Here is a 25,626-nt window from a genome sequence, read left to right as displayed (position 1 = left end):
TTAGGAACATAAAAACCCATGTCATTTATACAGAATACAGTTTCAGCATAAAAAAAGCACTTCAGTGAGTTAGGGAATAATGGGAATGCTCCCCAGATCCAGATTTCTAGGTGACAACAAGGCGCATAAGGTAAGCAGGCCTTCGTAAGGAGAGACAGCTGAGGCCCGTGAAGGCAACTTTTCTCTGTACAATTTGCCTTTATAATTTCTGGGCTGTGTAGCTCACTTAGGAAATGCTTCCCTGATTAGAACTACAAAAGCGTTATTTTCTTTTAGGAGTTTGATTTATTTGGGATTGGAATTGGATGAAAAAAGAAATAAAGGGAAAGGGAAGGACATGACTGCTTCTAGGTATGGTGAAAGAGAAAGTTTATTGTAGGTAGAAGGGAGAGCATAGGCAGAGCCAGGGAAGAGCCCAGCGTGAGCATGACTAGGCTCAGCTGAGCTATGTGACAAGAAGGTAGAGGAGAGAAGTGGGAGAGAAGGGGAACAGGTGCTACATCAAGAGGGCAAAAGGTAAAGGGGGTAGATAACCAAATGTCTGCATTATATAGGGAGGAGCCTTTGGGGAAAGGGCAGCCTAGGCCCTGGGCTGGAGAGTTGAGACAGAGAGCAGGGTATGCAGCCATGCCCTGTAACAGGCAGGGACTGAGGGATGCTTGGAGAACCTGGAAGCCAGGTACACTTTCATATGTTAAATAGGCACCACAGCCATTTGTCCTTGATTTGAAACTTAGTAGGAATATATTTGTACAGGACAAATATATATATTGTTGAAATAGCACTTGTTGACTGATAAGTAGGTAAACTATCATGTATTGTCATACTTTTTCATCTGTCATTCTAGCTATGTACTGTTATTTTTTGTAACCCAGGATCTTTTGTACGCTGGGCAAGAACTCTACTGCTGAGCTACAATACCAGCCCAGCACTATTTTAATTGTTGAAGGCATGAGCTTTTTCCCCTAGGGAAGAGGGCAAGGTCTCATTTAGCCCAGGCTAGCCTTGAACATGTTGTATAAAGAGGCTGTCCATGAAGCCCTGATCCATTTAGCTCTACCTCCCAAGTGCTAGGAATAGAGGCATATGTCACCACACCCAGCTCTTAGCTGCTCAAGATTTGTAAGATGTTTCACTGTCTGGGAGGGCCAGCTTTCCTTTGTTCCTCTTTTTTTAATCTCTTCCCTTTGCTTGGACATTCAATACCTTTGTCGTGGTAGAAACTGCAAACCTAGAACTGATTTCCACCAACTATATCTAGGGACTCCCTAAGGATCACTATTACCTGAATGGTATATGTGAGTGGAGAGTGCACTTTCATTTCCCATCCTCTCAGACTTGAATAATCACACCGAAACTTTATTAATTACAGCATTGTTTGGGCAATGGCTTAGGCATGTTTCTAGCTAGCTCTTTTGTCTTAAACTAACCCATTTTTATTAATCTTTGTATTGCCACTAGGCTGTGGCTTACTGGTGCCAGCATGTTACTCCTTTGGCAGCTACATGACATCTTCCCAACTCCGCCTTCTTTCCTCCTCTATCTCTGCTTGGATTTCCCACCTTGCTATATTCTACCATCCCATAAGCCAAAGCAGCTTCTTTATTAAGCAATGGTAATAAAACATGAACAGCATCCAGAAGAGCATTTCATATCCGGTGTAGACAAGCAAATGCATATAGTAGAGTGGTACACGAGATCTCATGGGAACATTCATAAAAGGGTTTCCTAGAAGAGGAAATACTGAAAGATGAGCAGAGAAACACCAACCAGGTTAGGCCTAACTGAATGAGTGGTGTGCAATGTAAAGAAGCCAGACAAACTACCAATGCAGGGGCTTGTTGCCAAGGGCCATGGTATATGTAGAAGGGTGCTAGCAATAGATGATACTATGGTAAAAGGCAAGCCAAAGCTTGCAGAACCTGTTTCATCATTTTTTTTTTCCGAGACAGGGTTTTTCTGCAGCTTTGGAGCCTGTCCTGGAACTAGCTCTTGTAGACCAGGCTGGTCTCGAACTCACAGAGATCCGCCTGCCTCTGCCTCCCGAGTGCTGGGATTAAAAGCATGCGTCACCACAGCCCGGCTATTTTTCTTTTTAAAAATCATTCATTGTGTGTGGTGGTGGTGGTGGTGGTGGTGGTGTGTGTGTGTGTGTGTGTGTGTGTGTGTGTGTGTGTGTGTGTGAAAGAGAGAGAGAGCAAGAGTACCTGGTTTTCATAGTACTGGAAGGTGCTACACATGCCACTGAAGGAGAGAAGTAATCATCAACCTTACCCAGCTATGAACCCTATGAGCTACAGTAATCACTGGACTGGACTGGCAAGACTTGTTCATTGATATAATAGTGGTAGAAATGTTATCAGATTAACCATGCACCTTGTGATTGAATCCAAAGTCAGTTGCACAAGATAGAGCCCATATCTGGCATGGCTGTTGGACCAGACACCTGTGACAAAATAGGTCATAGGTCCCAGGGGAGAAAGTAAGACTATATTCTGCTAAATGAACATAGTAGTAGCGAAACCATTCCTACTGACTTATTGCTAGACCCATAGATTAGTGCATCCTCCGACCCTCACCAGAAAACCTTCCTCTTATAATAATGGCAGTAACATGGGGACACACAACTGGCCAGTGTGCAGAAAATAAAACACTGTCCTCTGTTCAGCCCTGAATGGGATGTCTCTACCCTCACCCCTAAGTTCAGGGATCTTTACAGAAGGATTGAAGATTTTAAGAGGTGGTAAACAACTAGATGGAAACTGTGTTTTCCAGGCATAAAAGGACAGCTGCAAAAGCCCCAGGCAAACTAAATCCGAGGATGGAGGCTGAGATGTGGGCATGATGTGTCCCACTCCTAGCTGAGGAGGTCTTGGCCTCTGATAGCTGCTGGGTGAGGGAGAGTCTGTCTTCTTTTAGGGTGTGACCACTGGTAGGTCAACCCATGCTACAGGGCAGGACTCACAGCCAAGAGTGTTTAGACAACAAATATTGCTTGTGATAACTTAAAAAAAAATAGTAAGGCCGGGCGGTGGTGGCGCACGCCTTTAATCCCAGCACTTGGGAGGCAGAGGCAGGCGAATCTCTGTGAGTTCGAGACCAGCTTGGTCTACAAGAGCTAGTTCCAGGACAGGCTCCAAAACCACAGAGAAACCCTGTCTCGAAAAAACCAAAAAAAAAAAAAAAAAAAAAAAAAAAAAGTAAGAAGTTAGAGGGTAGGGAAATGGGAGAAATTGGAGAAGGGGAATAAGGTGCTTAAAATGTATTGTATTAAATTCTCAAAGTATTAATACTCTTTAAATGTGGGGGTTCTTCTTCAGACTTTCATGAAAAATTTTCTGAAATGAAATAGCCTTGTTTCTTAAGTGTAATCTAAAAGGTACAAATAAGGACATTGTAGACCCTAAAATGGTAGAATGGTAAAATGATTCAATAAATTCCTGTTAAAATGGAGCAAAACTCAGGCATAGAGGTATATCTGTCATCTAAGCACTGGAGAGGCTGAAGCAGGAGGATTACCAAGAGTTGAGTCCATCCTGATCTACATAGAGAATTCCGGGCAAGCTAAGGTTCTAAAATAATATCGTGTTTGTCTAAAAAGAATCAACCCCTCCACCAAAACAGAAATGAAAATGTCAGAAAAAAAAACCACTTAGTAAGTAGTTGCCTAGAATCTTGAGGTTAGAAATTCAGAGAAATAAATCTATCTACTTTTTCAAAGGAGCTGATCTTCCTAAACATCCATGTGTTTCTGTGGGATGGTCAGGTCATTCGAAGGCACTTAGAAGTATACAGAGCTCCTCAGTGTCTCCACTAGACTACTGTTTTTTCTTTGTTCTTCTGGAACTAAGGATTTGCACCTAGGCTCTTAGGCGTGTTAGGCAATCAGTCTCACCACTGCACAACACCCAGGCTCCCAAATACTGCAGACATGATTTCCATGAAACTGTCTTCTATTTGAGATCTTTTTGAGCCTTCATGAGTCTGACTCTCAAACATCCAGTTCTGAGGTGACACTACAGGTCTGTGTGAAGAAGAGATCTCATGTGATGGAGGAAACCCCAGTCAATCAGAGGAGATTTATACAGCTCAATAAAAATTTAAACACCCAGTCTAAAATTAAGATACATGGGGTAAAATACCATAATGAAACCCATTACTTTATATGCTAACTTATAATGAGTTTTTAAAAACTTATCTACATGATTTAAGCAAATCTTTATATAGGTGCCATTTTAAAATAATGGCTAAGCAAAAAGCCAGAATCTGTTGTTATTTTGGAGCTTTCCCCCCAAGACACAACAATGCTAAATGTAGCTAAATGAAAATGACAAGTTATATTCTATATGTCCAAGCTGTTTTTCCCTGGTGCAAAATCGGAGATTTTCATCTCAACTTTGTCCTTTAACATTTTTCAAATGTTACATTGTTCTATTTTTAATGTGGAAAAACATGCACATGCTCTTTTTGTTAGTCTCATAGCTTGACTAGTAGGTACTGGAAGTGATGGAATGCCCAAATATCAATAGAGGGTAAAACAAAGGAAAAACCTGTGCACCTGCTGAGGCCTGGGCCAGGCCTGGCTTTCCTAATATCCTGGCCCAGTCTTGACATTGTTCTCTTACATAAAATGTTATTGAGAGAAACTAGCTGAAGGCTACATGGAGTCCCCCTTCCCATTCTCTGTAAATCTGTGATCCCATGGTTCTAACTTTGAATAAGAACCATTGCTCAAATAACTTGACTACATACAGATTCTTAAGCATTCTGCTAGAGGCTACCTTTCCTTCTAGAACCAGGGTAGGAGGGAAGTTAGCTCTTAAAGACCTACAGATGTAAGGTGGGACACAGGTGGAACCTGCCAAACATACCCCAGTTCTAAGGATGAACCCTGGTTGGGAAAACCCATACCCCAGGAGAAAGCTACAAAGAGCATACTGACAAACAGCACATAACCAATTCCTGGCAAAAACTAGGCTAGGACCGAATCCTTTTTGAGTTTTCCATGGGCAAGGAAATTGAATCAGTGCTTAAGCAGTCCAAAGAGTAGATATCATCCTCACCTGGGTATGTGGCAAATTACGGAGTGGGCGGCATCCTCACCTACTAAGCAAATGGCACTGCTTGCTTGATGCTTGGAATAGAAAGTACTCCTGGGCCTGGTTATGTTCTCTCAATGAGACATCACTTCTCAGATGGAGAGGCAAAACCAGACCCACCAAGGTTATATTTGGGAATGTCAATTCACTAATGAAATGCTAATGACCTCAAAACTCTAAAATGTATTGTCTAAAGTAGAAAATAAAATGCTAGCCGAAAATCTCAAGTTAGGTAACACATTAACTTCAGGTTAAAATGTTTTTCAAACTGGAACCTGAGTTAAGTTAGTAATAAGTTACCACTTGTGGGGGACTTTGTACTTTTTAGTGATATACTGGTATATGGATTTGGATGTTGTTAACTTAGATTTCCTGCTTAATACTTGTTTTATTTTCTGTAGTTATTTGCCTTCATGTTATGCAGCAGTGAGCTTACATTGTAAGATTCTTGCTTCTTTCTCTTATCTAAATCTTTAAGGAAAAAACCAAAACATCTAGAAAAAGTCCCAGTATGTTCTGCTTTGAAAACTATAAGCACCTGTTGTTCTAGAATGGTTGCTTCACTTGAGCCAAATGCTTTATGGAATGCTTTTTAAAGCATGTTTCCCTATAATTAAAAGATAATTTGTTGGAACGGTGAAAATAGTGGTTTAAGCTTCTATTGTTTTCCACCCCAGGCTCAGATACAGCATCACACGTGTTGCTTATATAACTTCCTGAAGAGAAATTTTAGCAATGATGTGATTAAAATATTTTTCCAAAATATTTGAGGTGCGAGCGTGGCTCCTAGTTTTAGAGTGAACTGGGAGCTCTTTGATGCCTTCCACAGGGAGAGTGAGACCTCCTGACACTGAGACAGGGTGACCTACAAATGTGTTAACCTCTTTGATAGCTATTGTGCGACACATGTATTAGCTGCAGATTGCATACTCCTGTGACCCAGTGCACACTGTGAGATGTCATTGTAGAAGCAATGTCTTGAGAAAGGCCATCTGATAGAGAGCTGATGGAGGCCTTGTCTTGTTTTTGTACTAATGACAAAAAAATACCATTGCCTGTATGTTGATTTCTCTTTAGCCCAAGGTGTTAAGGGAAATACAGAGATGGTGGCAATTTTGACCATATACCTTTAATCTTCTGAAAATTTTGCAATAATATTCACGTAAGATACATCAAGGAATGCCCAAGGCAACAATTAAGTGTTGCTGTCAAAGATTAAGAAATAGTAATGTGCCTAGAAAGTGCTACTGGCCTATTAAAAACATTCCTACAGTTGATTTCTCTAGGGTAAACTTTATCTAAGCCATTGGTTCAGAAATAGCATTTGTATTGAAAGTGGTTTCATGTTCACTTGTGCTTCATGAGAGAGATTCAGAGAAGTAAAGGTGAAGCCCCTAAAGTCATGCAGGAGTCAGGAACTTATTTCAAGAAGTCAAAAACTGAGCCGGGTGGTGGTGGCACATGCCTTTAATCCCAGCACTCGGGAGGCAGAGGCAGGCGGATCTCTGTGAGTTCGAGGCCAGCCTGGTCTACAAGAGCTAGTTCCAGGACAGGCACCAAAGCTACAGAGAAACCCTGTCTCGAAAAACCAAAAAAAAAAAAAAAAAAAAAGAAGTCAAAAACTGTTTTCTTACAAAGTGTGTAGCTACACATCCTTAATTCTCAAATTATGTGCCATCTACAACTCTGCCCAGAGCCTAGCATTCAGGGATAGTGAGGATTTACCCACCCCAGATACTGACTATGATGGTATCAGGTGTTCAAAGTGATGATATGTCACCAGTAGACTGCTTAGTTGTGTGCCAGATTTTCTGCTTATGACTAGAGAAGTCCACTACACATGTTAGTGCTGTTCTTGCCAAAGTCTGAGATAAATATCCATTAACAGACCTCATTTCTTCTTCCCACTGGCATTGAAAACTTAAGCATTAATTCCGTATCAGGCTGGGGCCATGATCAGTTTCTTAGGTGGTCCATGCCATGACTAATATGTGAGATGCATGCTACCCAGTATGTAATATGACACTTAGGTCTGACACTGTTAGAGTGCATGAGTGTGTCACATACTTGGAAAAAATCAAGAAGACAATGAGTTCCAGCATGTTGGTGATCAGATTTTACCCTAAAATAAAACTATTGCTGCCAAGACTCTTCCAGAAATTCCATGTAATGTGGGGAAAGGGGCACTGGCATTCAGAGTAGTTAACAGAAGAAAATGGAAAGGGAGATAGATGCCTATTGGACAGCATCTAGTCACAGCATCTCCAGGATTTGCAGAAGCTTCAGGTATTCACTGTGCTACTCAGTCAAAAATATTTGTTCTGGATCAAGCTCTGTTTTAGTAACTATATATAGAGGATCTAGAAGTGACCAGATGGCAGACAGCCATGTGGGCCATTAGAAAGACTTCAACTTTTGCCATGAGCCAAATGGGAAGGCATGGGATGATTTTGGCAGGGTAATGACTTGACCTAACTTAATGTTATAGCATTGTTGCTCTGATCTTAGAGCTAATAGTTGAAAATGGAAGTAATTCCGAGTTACCATGGTAAGCAGAGGGGTAGGCAGCTGGTGCTGAGACTGGCAGCACAGTAACCCAGGAGGGTGGGGTTCTCATCGACTAACCTGAAGACACTGGGAAGAACTGGACTGCTGAGGTGGAGGCAAGGATTTGGTTTGTGGTATTAGCCTTACCCTCACTCCCAGCTCATGCCTTTGAGGTACCTGGGGTGTTACGGAGTTGACACTTAGATAGCCACTTTCAGAGCAAGGACTAGAATGGTCACTGGAGGACAGATGGTATTTGAAGCTAGGAAATTTATCAATAGTGCCTTGAGAGGTCAGAATCTTGTCATTTCAGAGGCCAGAACATTGATTCAGAATTCATAGAGAGCAGTTAATTAAAAGTTTCTTAATTTTCTGTCTCTTTTTAAATAGATAAACATGTCATGACAGTCTTTTGAGACAGGTACACTATTTAGTAATCATTCTTGGATTTCTTATTTTTTGTAGTGACTTTCAAGTGCTCAGTTGATAATAATTTTTAAAATTCATGGATACATTTTAGTCTGGAAATCTGGTGTGTGTGTGTATGTGTGTATTTAAAAACAGGTGACATTTGTTGCCATAGAAAATTGAGGTTTCAAAAGTAATTATTCCTGAAGATAAAAGTTAATATAAAGCTGATTTGAATTTTCTACAGTTGTTTCTTTGTTGTAAGTCTCAAGTTGAGTTGAAATTTCATGGTTAGCAAATCTTTGAAATCTATTTTGTGAAAATGAAAGTATGAACTATTAATAGACTATTGTTTCACACTGAACTCTAAATTCCTTTGTTTCTGGCCTTTTTTAGCCATTGTTTGCATTTTTAAATGAAGAGAAGTTTAATGTGGATGGGTGGACTGTTTATAATCCAGTTGAAGAATACAGAAGGCAGGTAAGTAGATAAATACTGTTGTCTGGAGTGTGTTGAATTGCAAACATGCATAGGGGACATGATATTGTTAGTCATCGTCTTAGAATAAATAACAGCCTTACCTAATATGTGTTCATGGCTGTGGTATCATCCACATTTTTGTAAAATATTGTTCATTATTTTCATTTTGTATCTAGCAAGCTCATTTTGAAAGCCGCATTGAAAACTGAATGGCTGGGTTCTGCTTCCTTTCCTAAATGAGGAACATCCATTTTGTGGTGTTTATGAAATGAGTTAAATACTTTGGATCTAGAAAAGTCAAACTTCTATACATTACTGTGTGTGTGTATGTATAAGCTTAAATATTACTGATCTTTTTATTTAAATTATATATGTTCTGAATTACAGAATCAAATGAGTTAGAACTTTATTATTACAATTAATATATAATATCCACATAGTTTTAATATATTCATGTAAATGTCACCTGCATGTATGTTCATTTGTTATAATAAGAACATGAACTTTGGGCTAGGGAAATGACTCCATAAGTAAAGTTTTTGCAGCATGACAATCTGAGCTTGGATCCCAGAAGCCTTGGAGAAAGCTAAATGTGGCAGCCTACACCTGTAATCCCAGCACTGGAAGGAGATCCAGGAAGATCCTAGGGGCTCTCTGGCCTCAGCCAGTCTAGCCAATCATTGAGCTCCAAGTTCAGCAAGGTTCCTGTTTCAAAAGATAAGCTAGAGAAGAATATATGAAGGGAGCTGACATCAGCATTTGGCTTTTGCATGTGTGCATACAAATATAAACACTGGTATGTACAGGTGCATCATGTGCATGCACATGTCATACACACCCTGCACAGACTAAGAGAAAATGTCTTCTAGAACTTTCGTAAAGAATGCCACAAACAAGCATGTTATGTAACAAAACCACAATTTGACCTCTAATATAACCAATTCTGTGGTACAGCTACAAGTTTTGCAATGGAATTTTTCATATTTCTTCTATGAGGTTCTTAAAATAATTTGGAAATGTTATGAAATGAGCTTTCAAGAATCAAATTAAGGCCAGTTGCTTTGTATGAAAAGCAAGTGAACACAAAGTGCTATTCCAGAACCCTAAGCTTGTGAAGAACTTCCCAGCCACCACTTGACCACCATGACCCTGCTTGACTTCCATTTTCAGTTTTGGTCAGTGGCTTGCACCTCCATCAGCAGATGTCATACCCTGGGGTCGGAGAAGGGAGGTTTCGCTCTAGAATACAGTTAGCAGGGAGCCTGTGACTCGGCTTTAGTCTACTGAGTTTTCAAAGGGTGTGTAGCTCTCCTTTTCATGGCCTCTCTTCTAGACTGACTACTGAGTTGAGAGAAAGACCATTAGAATATTGCTCATGCTTTAGATACAAGTCTCTCTGATAGTATTAGGAAACTCTTTTACCTTATTTGTCTTTAGTTGACAATAGTAACACTTTCCTTTAGTTTGAGCTTCTAGCTTGAAACCAAAAAAATCTGTTTTTTAAGAATTGCATGCATAAATGAATTTCTGTAGGTATTTTGTTATATAGACTGCCATTATATTCAATCTTTTTTTCTTATAACTTTCTGATGGGACTTAAAACTCTCTAACTGGACTCAGCATCAGACTCAACATCTGTTTGGTCGTGGTGCATAGGGCCAGACCTAAAGAACAGGTACAATGTCTGTCCCCAAAGCAAACACCCACCTAGCTCATGTTCATGTGTGTACTTGTGCATTTGTGAGTATGGGGAAAGAATATTCCACCACCTCTGGTTATTGTTCATAGTTGATGCGGGGGTGACAGCTGTGTCTCCCTATCGTACTAGCAGTCTGCTTAAAATACTAATGACTTCACTCTTCACACAAGTTACCGAGTGATCCTGGGTCTCCTAGCCTCTTGATTTAAACAACTTATCGGAGGTGGCGAAATGAGCTTTCCCAGAAGGGTTTCCTTACCCCCCCCCCAGTGCTTTTTCTCATGGTCTTACCCTCTTTCCACTTGGGAGCAGACTGCATCATTCTCTCTTATTTGGAGCAGGGAGAGGAAGTTGCTACCCTCACATAGACATTGGTTAACACTGCCCGTGGCACTTTCCTTTGGAATGGAAGGGGAGGGGTGCATGGCTAGGAGATGAAATAGGCTTATCTGTATTGCACAAGGAATAAAGAATATGTCTACGTGAAATAAAGGAAGATGTCAAATTCCATAGAACCTATAGTTATGAGAGATAGTTCAGTTTCTGGAATTGACCAGTGTTTTGTCCATGTTCTCATGTTGTCTGGATTATTGATTTGACATCCTTATTGTAAATAGGTAGGCTGCCAATCACTCTGTGGTCAAAGAGGCATGCACACATAATGTTAGAAGAAAGAAAGAGCCCAGATGTTGCAGAGATAAAGTCATTTCATGCTGACTTACATTCTCTTTTGTCCTGCAGGGGCTGCCCGATCACCATTGGAGGATAACTTTTATTAATAAGTGCTATGAACTCTGTGACACATACCCCGCTGTTTTGGTGGTTCCTTATCGGACCTCTGATGATGATCTCAGGAGAATTGCAATTTTTAGATCCCGGAATCGGATTCCTGTGAGTACCATGTCACATTTCCCCCTAGAGAATGCCTTTTCTTTCATGAGAACTGTAGTCCTGTATTTCACAGAGCATGTTTGTTCCCGACTTTCATTGGAGTAATTATCAAGTTCCTACTGCAAGGGTAGCACCTTGTGAAATGGAAGAAGAACGAACACCTGCCTTCTAGGAGTCTTGAATCCAGGGTGTAGAAGGAAAGCAGGGAAAGAGCTCTAAATGAGAGTACCAGCGAGAATGGTACACTTTAACTCCGGGATGTAGGGAAGAAAGGTCAGGCTCTTGGTTACTGTCATCATTATGGCACAGGACCTGACAAGATGCAGGCTCTTGCTAACTGTTGGGTAAAGTGTGCGGCAACGAAAAGACCCGACTATTAGAATGTGTGTTAGTGCAGGCTTTTATGCTGCCTCCGGGATGTGCTTATCTGCATCCTGTTTGCAGGCTGCCTCCATCCCCTTGACAAACTGGAGTCAAGTACAGATTATTCCAGATATTATGCTACCATGTCACTGAACCTAGCTCACAAAGTTCTTTTTCAGTCCTTAAATATTTATGGACATGTCATAGTTTCTACTAGGTGCATAAATTTTATTGACTAAAAATTTAGAGATTGTTTTTTTCTTCCCCTGTTAATTTTCAAGAGCTGTCATAATAAGTACATTGGGTTTTGTTTCGAATTAGTAGATTTAAAAAAAACAATGGTTGAAGAAATTAAGATTTAATGTCACCTTGCCTTTGACTTCTAAGTGTAGACATTCTTGTCCTTAAAAGGATATTTTTTGGAAAAACTTCATATATTGTCAGCCTATGAGGAGTTTTAATTTTTAAATTCTCTTGCTTCTCTGATTAGTGTCTTTTCATATTTTCCTGATCAAATTGGACTTGAAAGTATGTTCTTTAACTCATTTTGTTAGAATGTGAAGCTAGAGTTAGAAGTTCTGTCTTCTTATATTCCACTTGGACATGTTTTTCTATACTAGAAAAGCAGATTATACTACTGTGACACCAGACACTTGTCTTTTGGTATGTGCTTTGCCTATCCCAGGAATGGAGAACTGGGCTAGTATGTATGGGTTTGTGCCACTATCTATTTAGCCTTCATTGAACATCTGCTGTGTAAAAGATTATGTCTGTCTGTGTTTTTCGTGGCATATGGGACAGGACAAAAAATGAGACAGTTGGGCCTAAGCCATTGATCTCAGTCTACCATCATGATCCTGTAGTCCCTGTTGCTCTTCATGAGTGAGAGTACAGTGTAGGAAAAATAATGAACATGTTGTTTTTCTTTTTGTGAGGTTACTTGCTTATTTTTCTTAAAAAAATATTAAGGCCAAGCCATTATATTTATTTTTATAGTGATCCGTTATGTATTATAAACCTGGTAATATGCTGTTTCTAGAATACCTTCTGATTGTGTGACTCTTGACAATAGGTCTCAGAATATGGATATGCCAGTTATGGGTAACACAAGTATTATGTAGTCCTTTAACAACAAACATAAAAATACAAAAATAATTGGTAATAATTACTTAAACACAAATCAGGTACATATGATAATAAAATACCATTGGTTAGTGAACTCATACACTTGCATTATATTTATGTTAGTGGATGTGTATTCCTTTTCTCAAACAAGCAGGCTTGTCTTAATTTTATAGATGCTGTTAATGGATAAGTGATATATACTCATTTGAGATATTTAGAAAACACTGGTAAGCAAAAACTACCCTGCCACTTATTGAGAACTAGCACTGAACTATCCTTTAATTTGGATCCCAGACTACTTTTCTTCCCTATCAATATATCTTCTATTTATTTACTTATTTATTTATTTTGGTTTTTTTTTGAGACAGGGTTTCTCTGTGTAACTGCTCTGGCTGTCCTGGAGCTCACACTGTAGACCAGGCTGGCCTCAAACTTAAGAGATCCACCTGTCCCTGCCTCCTGAGTGCTGGGATTAAAAGTATGCACCACCACTGCCTGGGTCCTGCAATATATCTTATCCTTAACTTTTCATGACCAGCTCATACATTAGTGTCTACATGTGCAATGATTTAAATCAGTTTCTGTTGTAAAATTTCTAGGTCCCCTTAAACATTTCATTCTTAAAAAACAATGCTATAGGCCAGGGAAATTGTTAACTGAATAAAGACATTTGCTGAAACGTCTGACAGCCTGAGTTTGATCCATGGTACCAACATGGTAGAAGAAGAAAACGCCCTTAATTTATTCTCTGACCTGTGCACATGCTCTGTGGTATGTGTGCACCCACTCACATGCCCCGCCACAATATAAATAAATAAATATTAAAATTTCTAAAAGCAAAAGGTAAATAAATAATGCTGTGATAAACTTCTTTTAGTGACTACATTTTAAATTATCAGTGACTTCTTGATATTAATTTTAATGATAATAGAATAGATAATTTAAAATAAAGTACTATCACAATTTTTACCCAGTCATTTCTACATCAAATATAATTTTCAAAGGTAGCCAGGGAGCTAGAGAGATGGCTCAGTGGTTAAGAGTTCAAGCTACAGCTGGGCAGTGGTGGCGCATGCCTTTAATCCCAGCACTCTGGAGGCAGAGGCAGGCTGATCTCTGAGAGTTCAAGGCCAGCTTGGTCTACAAAAGCTAGTTCTAGAACAGGCTCCAAAGCTACAGAGAAACCCTGTCTCAAAAAAACAACAACAACAACAACAAAAAAATAGCTCAAGCTACTCTTGACAATAGACCAGGCTTTGCTTCTCAGCAACTATATGGTGGCTCACATCAATCTCTAACTTCAATTCCATGGCATCAGGCATCCCTTGTGGCCTCTGAAGGAACCAGACGTGTGTAGTACACAGACATACATACAGGTAAAACATGTATGCACAAAAACTAAATCCAGAATGAGCCACTGTCCCCTAGCTCCTGTAGACTGCCTATAAATCCTCAGTGGGCCTCATGAGTATACCTATGACAGGATTCATACAAGCACAGTCTTATACAGGTCATAGGAAGTAGGTGGGCTGTTGTAGGAGGAGGCCACTTGTTTGTTCCCAGCTACTCAGCCCTGAAATAATCACACAGAAATTGCTATTAATTAAATCACTGCTTGGCCCATTAGCTCTAGCTTCTTATTAGCTAGCTCTTACATCTTAATTTAACCCATTTCTGTTAATCTGTGTATCACCACATGACTGTGGCTTACCGGCAAGATTCTGGCTCATCTGTTCACAGCTACATGGACTCTGCCTTCTTTCTCCCAGCATTCAGTTTAGTTTTCCCTGCCTTGCTCTGTTCTGCCCTGAAATTTCTTTCTTCATTAACCAATAAAAACAGCACATATACAGAAGGAGCTCCCATACCAGTGGATAGATCTGAGACCCATGCTGTGTGATAGAAGATGGAGTTTTAAGGTAGGCCAGTGAACTTCCCAGGGCTTCCTAAGATCTGAGCATCCTTGGCATAGCCTGATCTCTAGCATGGAAACAAACATACATTCTTAGTATCATGTGACAATTTTCAGAAGAGAGAAACTTGCAGCATCATAATAAAACTGTATTTTTAAGCATCTATGTATGTTACTTGCCATTATAGAGGAATAGCTTTAAAATCATCAGAATATTTGATCTTATATTAAGTGAGCCCAAAGGGTTTTGTTGTTTCATCTTTGTGTCTGTGTTTCCTCATTTTTGGAACTGATTTTGCTGGCTCTGGAGCCTGCCTCTAGAAGCTAATGTGAGTTCACATTTATTGCATACTTTATGGACATTCTTTTGTCCTCCCAGAAGCCATCTGAGGTCATTATTATTCTCTCCATCTGACCAGGGAGGGTCATAAGTTCAGTGCCTGAGAGTAGCACCACAGGAGAGCTGATTACTCTCTGCATATCCTTCATATTCATAAACATTCACATTTGACTTTCAGTGCCACACTGCTGTAGTTATGCATATTTATAGGACTCAGTGTACTATAACAGTATATATATACACACACATATATATATGCAAATATATGTGTATATATATATAAAACATGTACTGACTAACTCAAGCTATATATAATATGTATAATATGTACTGACCAGATCAAGCTAACTGGCATATCCATCACCTCAGATAGTTATCATTGCTTTGTGTTGGAAGTACTTGAGCCATTTTGAAGTATCCGTTAAGTACTACTGTCCACTATCCGTCTGTAAGGAAAATGAAAATGAAAACTAGGCCTCCCCCACATCTTCAGAAGTACCTGCAGTATCCAGCTCAGTACTTTTCAAGACATTATGTTATCAGCTACTATTTATGTGCAAACTTTCATATGCTTTGAGTGAGCTGAGAAGCCCAGCATCACATGGTCTAGGCTTGCCAATCAATTGAAGACTGACTCTGAGGGTGGCCACATACGCCCTTTTGGGCATTGGGATTCAGACTTCATGGTGGAGAGTGGTAGCTCTCCTGGCCACCCAAATCCTTCTTTGCTTCCCTTGTACTTTCTTCCTCCTTTGTTGCATTCTAAGGACCATTGGGAAAGGACTGGTAGACATAAGTCACCTCTAAGGGTAATACAGTGATTGCCTTTACCCATCACTTATTGTTTAAGTTGTTTTCATATGATAACAAGGACAGCACAAGCTACCAAATTCCAGTGCCAGCAATCGGTTTATACATCCTTTCAATAATTCAGCTTTATTGTGGTAAGCATCAATTTATAGTGTTAATTTAAAAGAAAGGCTGGTAAACCTGACTGTTTTGATTGTTTCTGAGAAGTTGTGTTAAATGTATGTGTTCTGATGCCACGCACATTGAAAATGACTAGTGAGCAAGTATGCTGTTTCATGATTGTCAGTTCTAATGACTTCTGGAGACTCACTAGATTAAACTTTTTGAACTAACCGTAGGTACTGTCATGGATTCATCCAGAAAACAAGATGGTCATTATGCGCTGCAGTCAGCCTCTGGTCGGTATGAGTGGAAAAAGAAACAAAGATGACGAAAAATACCTGGATGTGATCAGGGAGACTAACAGACAGCTTTCTAAGCTCACGATTTATGATGCACGACCCAGTGTAAATGCAGTGGCCAACAAGGTGAGTGCAGTCAATGGACACCTAACTTAATATGATCTGCAGTGTTTTCCATGAATGGTTTTCCCATAATGTGGATTTACTTTGAATTTTTATTTAATTTTTTAAGTCACGTTCTCACTGAGCACACAACTGTAATTCCAGCACTGGGAAGGTGGAGGCGGGTAAATCAGATCATCCTCAGCTGCATAATGAGTTCTAGGCTAACTTGACTTACATTAGGCTCTGTCTCCAAAAAAGTGAATGAATGAACAATAACAAAAATATTATTAATGTTAAGCCTAGTCATATACACCTGTAACACCCATAATCCTAGCACCAAGGAGACAGAGGCAGGAGGATCCTAGGTAGTTTAAGCCTATAATCTTAGTACTGGAGAGGCTAAGGCTGAAGGATTGCCATGATTTCCAAGCCAGCCAGGACTAAACATTGAGATCCTGTCGAAAACAAGCAAACAGCTAAAAAATCACAAAATGAACAAGCCAATACAAGCCAAAGCAAGCCTTCCTTAAATGACATGTCTAGAACTGTAATGAAAGTGGCTTTGTCCTAGAGTCTTATGCAAAAGTAGTCTTTGAATCCCTTGTGGCTGTAGCTACTCATTGTGTGAACTGGTGGGGTATCTTCAGGAACTGTGAGAAGCTGCTATTATTAAAATCTGAAATTAATAATATTATCTGAAGACTTCCTTGTGTATACCATCTGTACCCATAAACTATCATTTATATAAGATAATTGAAGAAATGAGTAGATCCATGTATGAATTTTATAATCACCAACACAGAAGTTGAGTTTTTCAAAATACAAAGCTTAATTCACTTTTTGCCTTTTGAAACAGAGTACGTGAAATATACTTCAAGTGGATTAGGGGAATCACTGCAAGCATCAGTGACTGTATGCTCTTGCCCCAGAAGCTGTTGTAAAAAGAAGCTCTATGCCCTTTATAAGTGATGACAGGCCTACCTTGCTTCAGGGGCTTTGGGAAAAGGAGTTGTTTGCCTTTTAATGGCTTGTTTGTGTTTTTGTTTGTTTGATTGGTTGGTTTGTTTATGTGGGGGTCTCACTGTTTAGTCTAGTCTGGCTTAGAATTTATGGCAATCCTCCAACCTCAGCCTTTCAAATACTAAAATTAAACTACCTTGCCTTGTTTCTGGTTTTGTGTTTTTGATTGTCCCATCTTTCCCTGTGTTGTTAACAAATGCTCACAGGTAAGCCTGGCCAAGTTGCTCACTCCCACATTCTGTCTTTCAGATTTATTCTCTTTAGCTGTAGACTTAAATTTCATCATCTTTAATGCTTTGCTCATCCCAAGGTCATTTATCTGACATCTTCAATTATTCAGAACCCATCATAAGAACCTGAAAGCAAAGCAAGTCCTTGAGCAGCTCAGATAGATGCAGCAATTTCTGAAATGGAATGCGCATGAAGCCTTTTTCCCCTAGGGTGTGTTAGACTGTGAGTGGGGGGTGGGGGCGCTCCACTCTGCTCAGTCTGTGCCTCAGCTGTCCTACACATTTAATCCTGGGCTGCCTGCCCTGGCCTCATGTTTGCCTTAGACGAGATATTTGTAAACACAGTTGGAGTTTATGTAGAAATAATTTCAAACTTCTATGTAAAACAGTCATGAAGTTGAATTGGTAAGTCAATTAGGAATTATAAGTAAAGGATTTAGGAAATTAAATCTCAATATCTTCTCAAATTATCCTTAATTTTATATATTTTGAATCCCATTATCCTTCATATATAATTCAGGGTGATCACATGTATAAACTACAATATTTCCATGTACTTATTTAGCCTGAAATAGATATAATGTAACATTAAAATAAAGTATTTAGAAAGAATATTTTAAAATATTAAAGTGTGTGAGATGAATACCTTAGTTATATGAAACTCTATAGCTCATTATAGCAACAGAATTCTTAAATGCCTTTTTAATACTGGAGAAATAAGCCTCTGTTTCTAGTCCTCTTAGGAATGAGAAGAGGGAAAATATTAAGGAAAAAACTAGAACACCTAAATCTTAAAGCACTCTGAGTCATTCTTAAAACCTCTCCTCCCAGCTCTGTCTTTCCACTAGTAGTCTATATTCATAGCAACAGGCCCTTGGCACTTTATAACATTCTAGATAATTTGGGTTGTTCACTTTTGTTGAAGAAAGAAAAACCAAAGGGAAGACTTCAAAGGTAACCAGAGATGGAGAATTTGAACTTTTGGGAACTCAGTCTGTGCTTGACTAATTGATTTTTACCCTTGCTGACTTCTGTTCTCTTGGCCTCTAATAATTGTTCCTCCCTTGTGGATATTTAGATGTAATCGGCAACATCACATCATTTTCAATTAAACAAAGCCCAGGGTTGGGAAGGTCTAGCACCACACGGTTTCTATTTTGGGGCAGAGCACTGTGCTGAATTAAAGTAGGGCTGTGTTAATGTCTGGTTTTGCCAGAAACTTTGGCAATGACTAAAACATGTATTTTTCCTTTTGCTTTTTTTTTTTAAACACATCATGCTCAGTTATTTATGAAAGGAACTCCAGTGTCAAGCATCTCTGAAAATCCCCATAATTATGTAACAGCCACACATGCAGAGGTGCAGGCCCTCTGTCTACGGGAGGGTGAATATGTCATTGCATTATATATAAGCTTGCAGAGCTAGCTAAAATAACCCAGCTCTTACTTGCCAGGTCTGTGCCTGCAGTTTGCAGAAGCGACTGCCAGGCAGATGCCAGTAACTCTGGCCTTCTTCCACAAGGTGTGGACAGCCAGAAAGAGAGGGAGGTGATAACATTCGTCTACTGATTTATTAACAAAAAGCTCTTTTTTAAGTGGCAAATAGGGACTGGAGAGATGGCTTAGTGATTAGGAGCACGTACTACTCTGCCAGAGAAACTAAGTTGGGTCCCAGCACCCGCAACTGTCTGTAACTCCAGTTCCAGGAGATCTGACACTCACATTAGAAACAAAGCAATGACTAAAAAGGGAAAATAGAAAATGGGTGTGGTGGCTCACACCTATTATGTCAGCACTTGGAATGCAAAGGCAGGAGGATTGCAATGAGTTTGAGGCCAGCCTATGCTAGATAGTGAGTTCTAGGCAGGCCTGTGGTACAGTGTGAGACCCTTTCTTTAAAACAATCAGCCAGCCGGGCGGTGGCACACGCCTTTAATCCCAGCACTTGGGAGGCAGAGACAGGTGGATCTCTGTGAGTTCGAGACCAGCCTGGTCTACAAGAGCTAGTTCCAGGACAGGCTCCAAAACCACAGAGAAACCCTGTCTCAAAAAAACCAAAAAAAAACCAAAAAACAAAAAAAAAAAAACAATCAGCCATACAGTTGTGGCGCACGCCTTTAATTCTAGCACTCGTGAAACAGAAGCAGGCAAACCTCTGAATTTGAGACCAGCCTGATCTACAGAGTGAATTCCAAGATAGCCAGGGCTGCACAGAGAAACCCTGTCTTGAAAAACCAAAAAAAAAAAAAAAAAAAAAAAAATCAACAACAAAGGGATCATTTCCCAATAACTTATTGCTGATGATCTGTAAATTAAGCTTAAAAGAAGCATTCATGCCTGAATATGTTTTCTCCTCTAGAGTGTTAAGAAACTGAGGCCTCGGGCCTGACACATAGGTTCTTAGGTGTGAAGTTCAGGTGATATCCTTCCTTTTTCTGTGAGATTTCCACTAACACAGTAAGCCTGAGGCATGGGGCCCAGCTTGTTTTGCTTTTCCAGTTCTAGCTACTAGCTTATCTTCCTAACATTGATATGCAGAAAAAGAGGGCTATTGTGGGGATGACATATTTGCATGCCGCTTTCCTCTCCAGTCCTGCCTGCTTCCCTGTGCTCCTCCTACAGGCAGTCTAAAGTTAGTACCTCTTAAAAAGCTCAGATCTCTTTCAGGTTTTCTTAAAGGGCCCAAATTTACCTATCCTGTGACATTTCAAAATCCTTTAAGGAAAGTACAGCCACGTTCCTAAACAAATTCATAATGTCTCTTTTCATCATTGTGGAAATGGATACTTTTCACATTGAGTGGTGATAAACTGAAATTCACCCTGGCAAGTGGACTTCACTTAGTACAAATGAACTCAGTATTTCATTGAGTTTAGTATGTAGTACCACGAAGACAACAGCAATGAAACTTTGTGCTTCATATGGTAGGTGGTAGCCATCTTGTCCCTCTTAGACTCTTGTGGACCCACTATGTGTAGCTTGATGTTTGTATAGTGGAAATATAGTTGGGATACAATGGAAATGGTTTCTGTGTTGAAATCAAAGCAGACTTAAATTCTATTTATTACTTGCATGTCTTTGGAATAAGTAAACCTCTTAGTTTCTACTTTCCAGAGTGCAAATTGTGGATACTAACATATGTCTTGTAGCATTCCTGTAAGAGGTAAAATTACAAAGCACAGCAACATAGAGCCTCATCAAAAGGTGACTTCTATTAGCCATTATAAAGGAGTTGGCTCTTTTTAACCTGTTATACCTAGGGGGTGAACCCTGTTTTACAGGACGGACACATCAAGGGTAGTGTTTGGCACCAGATCATGTGGTGAGGAGAGGGTGAAGCTGAGCTGTTGGCTTGTGTCTGCCTACAAAAGTTGATTTCCCCTAATACATTTTAGCCTATGAGAATGCTTACAATGTTGGAGTGCCTGCTACTGCATTAGTATGGCTACCCCTTTCCCCAAACAATACAATGATATCAACAAAATTGATGGAGGAGGACTTTTCACAACCTGTTCTTGCTTTTCCAGATCTAGAAGAACCAATGGCTACAGAATATTTTAAAGGGAATACTGTTTGATGAATTCAGTTCCCCCCCTTAAGAAATTGCCAGCATTCCATATTTTTCTCTAACTTAAAGTATGACACAGGTTGTTGAGGCTTTGTACTGCATAGGAAGTCAAAAATCACATTAACTATTTAAATTAGAGGGGTTGGAATTAAAATTTTGAAAGTAAATAATTTATGAGATATTTTGGCTAAGGTACTAATAAAATAGAAAACCTAACTGATTATAAACTTATTGTTTCTTAGGCAACAGGAGGAGGATATGAAAGTGATGATGCATATCATAACGCCGAACTTTCTTTCTTAGACATTCATAATATTCACGTTATGCGTGAATCTTTAAAAAAAGTGAAAGACATTGTTTATCCCAACATTGAAGAATCTCATTGGTTGTCCAGTTTGGAGTCTACTCATTGGTTAGAACATATCAAGGCAAGTATACTTTAAAAAATATTTGCAGCTATAAAAGAGTACTTATTTTGAAGAAAATGAAATTTTTCCTCAAATATTCAAAAATTGCATGTGGAAAAAGAAACTGCGGTAGAAGATTCTTGATTTTTTTATATAATTTGCTTGCGTGAATTGAAGATTTCACATTGTTCTCTCTTCTAATCTTGTCAGTAGTAAATAGTCTCATTTAGGTTTATTTACAAATAGCCCATTTACTATCCTACTTTTATTAGGTATATCACTCATCGACCAAGACAGAGGTGCCTTTTGTTGTTGTTGTTTTCATTTTAACAATTTATTAATAACTTATTTTATTGGTTTTTTGGGGGGGTGGTTTTCAAGACAAAGTTTCTCTGTGTAGCTTTGGCTGTCCTGAACTCACTCTGTAGACCAGGCTGGCCTCAAAATCACAGAGATCCACCTGCATCTGCCTTCTGAGTGCTGAAGTTAAAGGCATGTGCACCATTGCCCAGCTAATGATTAATTTTAAAGAAGAGGTTTTGCATTTTGATTACATTCAATTGTTTGTCCTGATAGAAGCATAAAAACTCTCTTTTCGAAGCACAAGTATGTAGACATCATTTCCTGGCCACTCAGACCCAAATAATCACACAGAAACTATATTAGTTATAACACTGTTTGGCCAATGACTCTCAGGTATTCCTACCTAGCTCTTACATCTTAAATTAACCCATTTTTATCAATCTATGTATCACCACTAGGCTGTGGCCTTCCAGTAAGGTTCTGGCGTGCCCTTCTTTTTCATCAGCTACATGGCTTCTCCTTGACACTACCTCCCCCTCCCCTCTCTCTCTATATATATATTTCCCACCTGGCTTTGCTCCACTAAGCCATTGGCCCAAACAGCTCCATTCATTAAACAGTGGTAATAAAACATATTGACAGCATACTAAGGAGAATCCCATATCATCTCCCCTTTTCTATCTAGTTAAAAAGGAAGGTTTTAACTTTAACATAGTAAAATTACATACGGCAAAACAGTTACCAAGAAAGAATTACAGTCATAATATTTAGTCCATTTGCATTTGGCAATTAAGGAAAATACTCTATCATCTATTTTGTTTTGTGAGTTTAAAGTTTTGTATATAATTATCTTTTATCATAACTAAGGAAAACTTTAATTATATGTAGCATTTAACTCTGCCAAAGACCATAGAAGGATATACTGTTGAAGGAGCTGCGGGCTGCATTCCTGCCGCCTGGCCCTGGCCGCCTGGCTAGCTTATGCCCCAGAAATAACAACTGTATTCATATAAACACTGCTTGGCCCATTTCTATTAATGTGTGTAGCACCACAAGGTGGTGACTTATCTTGCCTAACCCATATTTAGTAATCTGTGTAGCACCAGTCTTACTGGGAAAGATTCAGCATGTCTGACCTGGCGGCTTGCTGTATCACGTCTGCTCTGGAGAGGAGCGGCATGCCGTCTGAGCTCACTTCCTCTTCCTCCCAGCATTCTGTTCTGTTTACTCCACCCACCTATGTTCTAACCTATCAGGCCAAGCAGTTTCTTTATTAATTAACCAATGAAAGCAACAGATTGATATGACACTCCCACATCAGATATACTATTACCTAAGTTAACAGGAAGTTCATTGTAAGTAACTTCCAAAACTCCAGAAAGGACAGAGACATCTTGCTGCCTGGACAGTTGTAGTGAGGAGCTGCGGGCTGCATCCCGCAGCCCGGCTCCCAGCCACTTGGCTAGCTTATACCCCGAAATAACAACACACAAATTGTATTCATTTAAACACTGCCTGGCCCATTATTTCTAGCCTCTTACTGGCTAACTCTCACATCTTGATTAACCCATTTTTAATAGTCTGTGTAGCACCACGAGACTGTGGCTTACCGGCAAGATTCTAACCTACATCTGTCTTGGGCTGGAGAATCATGGCATTTGCCTGATTCTGCTTCTTTCTCCCAGCATTCTGTTCTGTCTTCCCCGCCTACCTATGTTCTGACCCATCAGGCCAAGCAGTTTTCTTTATTAATTACCAATGAATGCAACAGATAGATAGAAGACCCTCCTACATCATTTCCCCTTTTTCTGTTTAAACAAAAAGGAAGGCTTTTTGTTTAATTTAGCAAAATTACATATAACAAAACAGTTATCAAGCAAGAATTACAGTTACAATATTTATATCTATTTTATCTTTTATCATAACTAAGGAAAACTATAACTAACCATTCTTCAACTCCATCAAAGACTCCAGAAGTCTTTGCCTAAGTAAACAAGAAATAAGCAGCTTTCAAAACTCTAGAAATGACAGAGATATCTCTCTGCCTGTACAGTCACCGAAAGTTCTTCTGTACCATTGGGGCCATCAATCTTTAGCTTTCAGGCCCATAGTATCCAGCAGACTTTTCCATGAAGCAGGAAATTTCAAAGACAGTCAGTCACTATCTGCTGTGTCCTGCAGAATGTCTCACAGACTCTTTCATGAGTCAGGAACCCCAAAGGATCATCTCATCTTTAGGCAAGTTCAGCAGTCCTCTCTCTGTGGGTTCTTTGTGTCCAGTTTATGCAACAGTCCAGGCAAGAGCAGTTTCTTGCCCAAATGAATAACCAACTCCATAAGGAGCCTCTTCGATGCCCATCTTCCTCTTGAAGTAGATTGGTGCTGCTAGGAGCAGACGTGTCTCATTGTCATGAAAAACCCTAAGTTATTAAAACATTTTAAATGCCATATTCTACAGTCTTTGAAAGATATGAAAAATGCCTATCTACTGAAATATATCTATATATCTAGAAAATCTAACTAACATGACTACAAGCTTTACTATTATCGATGATTATCCATTAGCAACCTATATTTCCTAATTATAAATTACATTTTAAAATGAACTACATAATCACAATACCTTAGTCAAGGTCAGAAATACATATACATATAACAAAATTGACCTTAAATTTATATCAATAGAGTAAAATTTATACCAATGTTAATTATTCATATCTATATCATTTCACCCTTTAAATGTAAAAGAACATTTATAAACAATATTTAGGAATATTGGCGCAGTTATTTTTCTCCAAACTGCTTTGTGCTGAAAGGGGGCACTATTATTTAGGTCTTTTATGGTATAACCTGTCTGCTGGGTTCATCTCAGTTGGCAGTTGAGTGAAGTAATTTTTTGAAGGTGTTTATGGTGATCTTTTAGGAGGGCGTGGTCTATCATACCATATTGGGATAGAAGCAATCCACAGGGTCTTATTCTCTGTGAAAACAAAAGAACCTCTTTTCCAAAGCATCATATACTTGGATCCAAATTTTCATACCCTTATGATATCCATTTTGGTCTAGCTTGGTAGCCCATTTAATGAAATGTCTCTCTGTACTTAGCTCCTTTACAGTCAAAAAATTCAAAAAAAACACAATAATACAAAGAATCCAGACTCTCTGTGAATTTTCCATTTTTGCGTGGTGTAGTGATGTGGTGAGCAGGCCTACTTTTCGTCCCACCCGGCTCCCACACGGCTAGCTTTACACCCGAAATAACAACACACAAATTGTATTAATTAAACACTGCCTGGCCCGTTAGTTCTATCCTCTTATTGGCTAATTCTCACATCTTGATTAACCCATTTCTAATAATCTGTGTAGCACCACGAGGTAGTGGCTTACCGGGAAAGAATCAGCATGTCTGTCCTGATGGCTGGTTCCATGGCGTCTGGCCCAGAGAGAAGAGGCATGGCGATTGCCTCACTTCCTTCTTCCTCCCAGCATTCTGTTCTGTCTACTCCACCCACCTAAGGGCTGGCCTATCAAATGGCCAAGGCAGTTTCTTTATTAACCAATGAAATCAATACAAAACAGAAGACCTTCCCACATCAACGTGGCTTATTTTTACTTTATCACTTTATTTTGTCTTTTTAAAGACTTTACCCTTTTTTAAAAACCATTAACTTTATCATCTTGATTAACACATTTTTAATAATCTGTGTAGCACCACGAGGTAGTGGCTTACTGGGAAAGATTCTAACCTGCGTCACTGTCGGGTCAGAGAATCATAGCGTCTGCCTTACTCTGCATCTCCCTCCCACAATTCTGTTCTGTCTTCCCCGCCTACCTATGTTCTGATCTATCAGGCCAAGCAGTTTTTTTATTAATTAACCAATGAAAGCAACAGATAGATAGAAGGCCCTCCTACATCAGA

General features: G+C 39.4%; 1 protein-coding gene across 3 annotated transcripts in view; it reads left to right on the top strand.

Moving 5' to 3' along the window:
* The window catches only part of Mtm1 (myotubularin 1), a 120,403-nt gene that overhangs the window by 69,329 nt on the left and 25,448 nt on the right, over nucleotides 1-25,626 (top strand). For 2 of the 3 annotated variants that reach the window (XM_057760257.1, XM_057760256.1), the window contains exons 7-10: nucleotides 8,451-8,534; nucleotides 10,975-11,124; nucleotides 16,013-16,201; nucleotides 21,240-21,425. In XM_057760257.1, the coding sequence (XP_057616240.1) occupies nucleotides 8,451-8,534; nucleotides 10,975-11,124; nucleotides 16,013-16,201; nucleotides 21,240-21,425 (609 nt within the window). Of the gene's footprint in view, nucleotides 1-8,450; nucleotides 8,535-10,154; nucleotides 10,210-10,974; nucleotides 11,125-16,012; nucleotides 16,202-21,239; nucleotides 21,426-25,626 lie in introns of those variants that run through there. The other variant, XM_057760258.1, reaches the window with a different exon arrangement.

This window comes from Chionomys nivalis, chromosome X, assembly GCF_950005125.1.
Source record: "Chionomys nivalis chromosome X, mChiNiv1.1, whole genome shotgun sequence".
Lineage (NCBI taxonomy): Eukaryota > Metazoa > Chordata > Mammalia > Rodentia > Cricetidae > Chionomys > Chionomys nivalis.
This window is presented reverse-complemented; position numbering and strand designations above follow the sequence as displayed.